Source organism: Malus sylvestris, chromosome 7 (assembly GCF_916048215.2).
Source record: "Malus sylvestris chromosome 7, drMalSylv7.2, whole genome shotgun sequence".
Taxonomy (NCBI): domain Eukaryota; kingdom Viridiplantae; phylum Streptophyta; class Magnoliopsida; order Rosales; family Rosaceae; genus Malus; species Malus sylvestris.
In genome coordinates, this window is record NC_062266.1 from 20202774 (window position 1) to 20208773 (window position 6000).

Here is a 6000-nt window from a genome sequence, read left to right on the forward strand (position 1 = left end):
ATGAAATTACATAAACTCATCAAATACACTTTATTCTTCAACCACAAGTTTTTTGGTATTTTTTTTTCACACAAAAAGTATATGAAAGCTTTGGTAGAAAGTGTAGAAAATATTGAAATGTGGTGTAAGGTGGAAGATGAGAGTTAGGTATTTATAGAAAAAATAAATAATTTTTTTTTAAAATTTTATGTATTTTTTAATATTTTTTCTGTATGTTTTAATAAATTTTAATTAGTTAATTAACGTGGACCGTTGATCTGTGATCGGACGGTATATTTTAAAAGTAAAATTTAAATTTTTTTTACCGTTGGAAATCCAACGGTCTAGAAAAACTAGCCGTTGGAAATCCAACGGATATAAGCATGCCACGTCGCTGATGGGATCCGGAGCACAAGTGGGCTGACAGCCCTGTCGGCTACTCGCGGCAGCGCCTGCGTGAAGCGCACGCGCCAGGCAAATTGCCCAGCTTCTTGCTCAGTCTGTTTTGGGCTGGTCCATTGCCCAGCTCGGGCTGGGTACCAGTCAAAATGAGGGGTGGACTTGGTTGACAGGGTGCTGGCCCTGTTTTTGTGCTGGGTCCTGGGCAAAATCCACTGGGGTGGAATTGCTCTAAGGAGAGAAAAATGTTGTATTAATCATTTCTCATACTATATGTAAGTGGTTGGTTTGACTTGGTTTAGGTAAGTTATCACTTTTCGCAAACCAATTCATTACGATTTAGCATTATTTTAGACTGTTTGACTTTTTTTTCATAATAAAAAAGGGACAAAATTAACTCAAAGACTAAGTTGTGTGCAACATTTTTGTATATAAAATTTTTTACGTGCCGCAACCATTTATCGTGTTAAGTTGTGGCCAACTTTATTTAGAACTTCATAGTGTGTATATACACCAAAGAAAAATGAGAACTACACACCTCCTTTTACATACCTTTTTTTTAATTTTGGCCCTCAAATTAAACTACGGAGGGAGAGAAAAATGTGATGTGATGATCATTTATCTTTACGGAAACACATCGGTTCCACAGTCACATTTATCCCCCACACATTAACTTGCGCGTTGGATAGACTCCCTCAAAGAGTTTATACATATCTAAAATTAAAGAAAATCCATAAATAGTTTTTCAAAAGAAAATATTTAAGTGTAGAAAAAAATTAAATAAAAATGATCCTATAGAAATTATTTACTTGAACTTATTTTTATAAATCATGTGTCGTAACAGTGTATACTTAAATTATTAATAAAAATATTTAACTATCAACTGTCACAATATAAAACATACAAAATATAATTTAAAATCATGATTTTCCTATTATTTTCGAATAAATAATCGGTATTATCCAAACAAGAAGTGCTTTTGCTGTCAAGTTTTTGTTTGCTTCTCAAACTCTATCCCATGAAATTGAATAGTCCAACAAGGGAAGGGAAGCAAAGGCAAAGCAAGGGATCATCACCCAATTGGGCCAATTCCACTTGTGCCACACACACAAGAGAGAGAGAGAGAGAGAGAGGTGCTTTTGAACAGAGAAAGATAAGCAGCTTTTCTCAGAGGAAGAGAGAGAGAGAGAGAGAGAGAGTAAACTACATCCTAGAGAAATGCATTCAGATAAGGACTTGTGCTAGACCCAGTAGTAAATATCGCTCTCTCTCTCACACACACCAAATGACCCCCTCCTTCCTGCATTTCCCAAAAAACAGTTCGACCTTTAATGCCCCTTCAAGAATCTCTCTCTTTCCTCCCTACACAATTCAAACTTCTTACCCTTCCCCTAGTCCCAGACCTAGAGAAGCACACAGTGTTCTTCTTCACCAGTCTGACCTTTAAACCTGTTTGAAAAAAATACCACTTTGACTCTCTCTCTGTCTGTCATCTTTTTACTTGGGTTATCTTTTCTTTTGCATTCTCACACTTTGTGGTGCCAAAACAAGAACTGGGTTTGTTCCTACATGTTGGCATTGACTCAAAGTTGTAGCCTTTTTTAAATAATAGTTTTTCTTGAGAGGGGTTGTTTTGAATTTTGAAGTTTGAAATATTAGAGCTTTGGATTTGATGCATATGGTTATGGGGTTGCCTTTGAAGATGCTTGGTGTCAAAGGATTTATAATGGGTTGGTGACAGTGGACCTCTTTCCTTCCAGTCTCTCTTGCTCTTTCCCTTCAGCATGAAGCCTTTTTCTTGCTTACCTTGGTTTGGTAAGCTGTAAAAGTAGCTTCCATCTTTGTCTTTTCTCCTACATAATTATTATTAGCCTTTGAATTTTGAACTTCCTTTTCTCTCTTGCTTTCTTGGTTGTTAAAAGTTTTGTGGCTGTTGCTCTAATCAAGTTGTAATTTTACTTAAATTTCATAGCTTTTCTTTTGCATATAGCCAAGTTGGTTTTTTTTTTCTCTCTCTTTTGTTCTAGCTTTTAATTCCATATATAGTTTTTAGAAACTTCATCTGTGAAATCTGATCAATTTATCGGTTTTGTTATGTTCACATCCTGAAAAGATGTATAATATTTCAGTTTTGCAACCAATGTATATCTTGTGGTAATTTCAGTGTTAGTATTCTGCATCCAAATTTTCGATACCTAGAAACTTGTCTAGTATTTGCAAATTGGGTTCACATTCTGCCGAATTTTGTGTTTCTATAGAGCTGTCCTAGTACTGAACAGTGAGTATTAGAGCACGAGGGAGCATTTTGCATTGAGTTGCAAAGTTGGGGCTTCAAGGTTGCCTTTGAAAGATAATCAAATAAATGCATGGATCGGAGGGACCCTATGGCATTGTCGGGGTCAGCCTCTTACTTTACGTCTAGAGGAATAACTGGTTCCGGAACACAATCTGGGATACATGGATCACCAGGCATTCATCCCTTATCTAATACAAATATAGCATTTCAATCCAATATTGAAGGAAGTAACATTGGATCAACATTGCCGGTAGGGCCTTCTTCGGCTATTTCACAGCATGGTGTCAATCTGGGTGCACCATCCGCGGTGCCACCAGGCGAATCTTTTAAAAGGAAAAGAGGAAGACCTCGAAAATATGGACCTGATGGGACTGTTTCATTGGCATTGTCTCCTGCAGCATCTGCTAATCCTGGTACAGTATCATCAAGCCCAAAACGGGGTAGAGGGCGGCCACCAGGGTCTGGGAAGAAGCAACAATTAGTGTCTCATGGTAAGTTGCGACTTGCAATGGCAATTTTACTTTTCTTTATTGGGATATTTGTTAGTAACGCTGGTGATATCTTGTTGAAGAATTTTTTGTTCCTATGGTATTCATAATTTAGAGAAATCTCAGAGAACTTTTTTTAAGTTAGGGTATCCTAAATAACGTAATGCGTCCGTTTACATTGTCTTATGATCTGCTTTTAAAAGTTCACTATCTGCCTATCTGATATTAGTTGCGGCTTGAAGTCTGTGCCTATAACTCGAATGCTTGTTATCCGAAGTAAATATACTGACATTCCCACTAGTGTCATGTAAACTATCTCAAAAATATTGCAACATTTAGTAGACAGGATGATTCTAATGGCCAAACAGAATTTGGGCAATTTTGATGCATTTGGTACATATCCAAGGGCATTAAAATGTGGAATTATACAGGCTGATTTTAAACATAAATGTAGTAAAAAGAACTACATTTTCAATAAGTCGTTGCGTACTACCTACATGATTTAAATTTATGCTTCTTGCCCTGCTTTGGAACTTGTTGTATGAAAATGATGTTGCAAATGGTTGATTGTTTTGCTAGGCGGATTGCTGTCTGGTTCTGCTGGGATGGGATTTACTCCACATATTATCAGCATTGCAGTGGGAGAAGTATGCCAAATAAACTCATCCATATATATACATGTATTATATAATCATATATATGCAAGAACCTACTTCTTTTGTCATGAAGAGTTCTCTATTGATTTTAATGTGGCCAAGAAGTGGTGGTGTAGATTCTGATTATGTCTGCAACTAAATGAGTGGCTCAGAAGCCCGATGATGCCAGATTCATGAGTCCTGTGCCGGCTTAGTTATGTATATAGGTTAATGTCCATAAATGTAATAATTTAATTATGCATAAGTAACTATTGGAGATGTAAAGATATTACACATCATAAGTATATAAAGGACTAGCAATTATTCAAATGAGCCAAAATTGCGAGTCAGCTTGAATTTGGTAGTTTGAGGTAGCCATGATTTTAAGGTGGTTGACTTTGATATAGGCTATGACATCTTATTGGAAAATAAAAAGATAAGCATTGAGGTGCATCAGTTTCACTTGGGTGATTGTTATTCTGTCATGACTGCTATATTAAGTTATAAACAATCGAGTTCTTGAAGATATTTCTTTTTTAGGTTTTACTGTTATCTATTTTGTTGTCTTGAAATCAGCTTATCTTTTCTTGCAGGATGTTGCAACAAAAATAATGGCGTTTTCGCAGCAGGGGCCAAGAGCTGTGTGCATCTTGTCAGCCAACGGTGCTGTCTCTACTGTGACGCTACGTCAGCCCTCAACTTCTGGTGGTACAGTCACATATGAGGTATGAATATTGAACTTCTTGGTCAGTTTGATCCTTTGTGAAGGTTTGAGTAATTCTAGGCTTATATTTTCTTGTATATTTGGAATTTTGGGGGTAATGTTTATGGCTATGAGGTTATTCATGAAAAAGGAATCTGAGTTCAACATCCGTTTATGTTTGTGGTAAATTTTTTCCGCAAATCCTACATACACAATCACGCGTGCGCATATACATACACAGACAGACACATTTATGCATTTTCCTTTGCATATTTTCGTTCTTTTTTCTTCACCGAAGCTTCTGGTTCTTTTTTTCTTCACTTGAGTTTATTTTCTTGTGGTTTGCGACTTCTTTAGGGACGGTTTGAGATAATATGTCTCTCAGGCTCTTACTTGCTCACTGAAATTGGTGGTTCCCGAAACCGAAATGGCGGTCTGAGCGTCTCCCTTGCTAGTCCTGATGGTCGTGTCATTGGTGGAGGAGTAGGAGGGATGCTTATTGCAGCAACCCCTGTTCAGGTAGTAACTTCTTCATTGCTTTAGCTTTTCTTCATTGTGTTTGATCAGTAAATCTTTGTCATTCTTATGAATTGATAGTTAATCTTTTCAATGGGGAAAGAAATTTATGGGGTTGGTGCTGTTTTCTTTACAAATATTGTTACTGTGACCGTAAATGGTAATCGGATAGAGTGGTGACTTCACCAGAACAGAAACATGCCAGCATAATTTTCATCTGAACGATACGAGTTTACATTAGTAGATAAGAAAATGTCTTGAAAGGAGTTATTTTTTCCCTTCCCTTGCCAACTTTGAGGCTGAAACACGTGGTGGATGAATCCAGGTGATAGTAGGTAGCTTCATATGGGGTGGTTCGAAGACAAAGAACAAGAAAAGGGAAGCCGTAGAAGGTGTCACAGACTTGGAACACGAGACGGTTGACAATTCGGTTGCACTAAACAGCATTCAACCAGATCAGAGTGTAAGCCAAAGTGCTTCATTGGCCGCGTGGCAGGCATCACGGCCACTGGATATGCGTAACAGTCATGTTGACATTGATTTGATGCGAGGGTAACTATTTCGTTTACACGGTCAGTGTATGTACATTTCAGTTTCATCGCTAGTTGGATTTATTTTTCTTCGAAGCATCGATGTTGGGAAACAGAAGCCAGATGATCGTCTAACTTCATTTATCCATGATAGACATTGGGTCTGTACTACTATATTTCTTTAGTTTAATCAAATTTTAGCTTGAACTTGAGCATTCATGATTTCACTTTCATCTCTAGGCATGGTAACTTTTATTCTCTGGCGAAATAAAGGGGAGATTCAGACTGAAATTTCTTCCCTTTGTCGGCATACATGCTCGTAAATTAGGATCACACATCCTTGATCAACATGGTGTTCATGTTTCATGTAGTGAAGGAATGTCTACATTGATCTACATTGATCTTCTCGTTTCCGTGACGAATGTTTATTTTTTGATTCAATTAGGATCGACAA

The 6000-nt window shown here is 37.2% G+C and overlaps 1 protein-coding gene across 2 annotated transcripts; it reads left to right on the forward strand.

Moving 5' to 3' along the window:
• The first annotated feature begins 1455 nt into the window (after positions 1–1455).
• LOC126630528 (AT-hook motif nuclear-localized protein 9-like) lies at positions 1456–5761 on the forward strand. 2 transcript variants are annotated; one of them, XM_050300644.1, is made up of 6 exons: positions 1456–2193; positions 2637–3165; positions 3742–3809; positions 4391–4522; positions 4858–5019; positions 5342–5761. In XM_050300644.1, exons 2-6 carry the CDS (start codon positions 2745–2747, stop codon positions 5570–5572), a joined length of 1014 nt encoding a protein of 337 aa, XP_050156601.1. In that variant the 5' UTR covers positions 1456–2193; positions 2637–2744; the 3' UTR covers positions 5573–5761. The 2 variants fall into 2 exon arrangements, with proteins under 2 accessions (XP_050156601.1, XP_050156600.1); XM_050300643.1 differs by having other exon boundaries at positions 1456–3165.
• Positions 5762–6000: the final 239 nt, after the last annotated feature.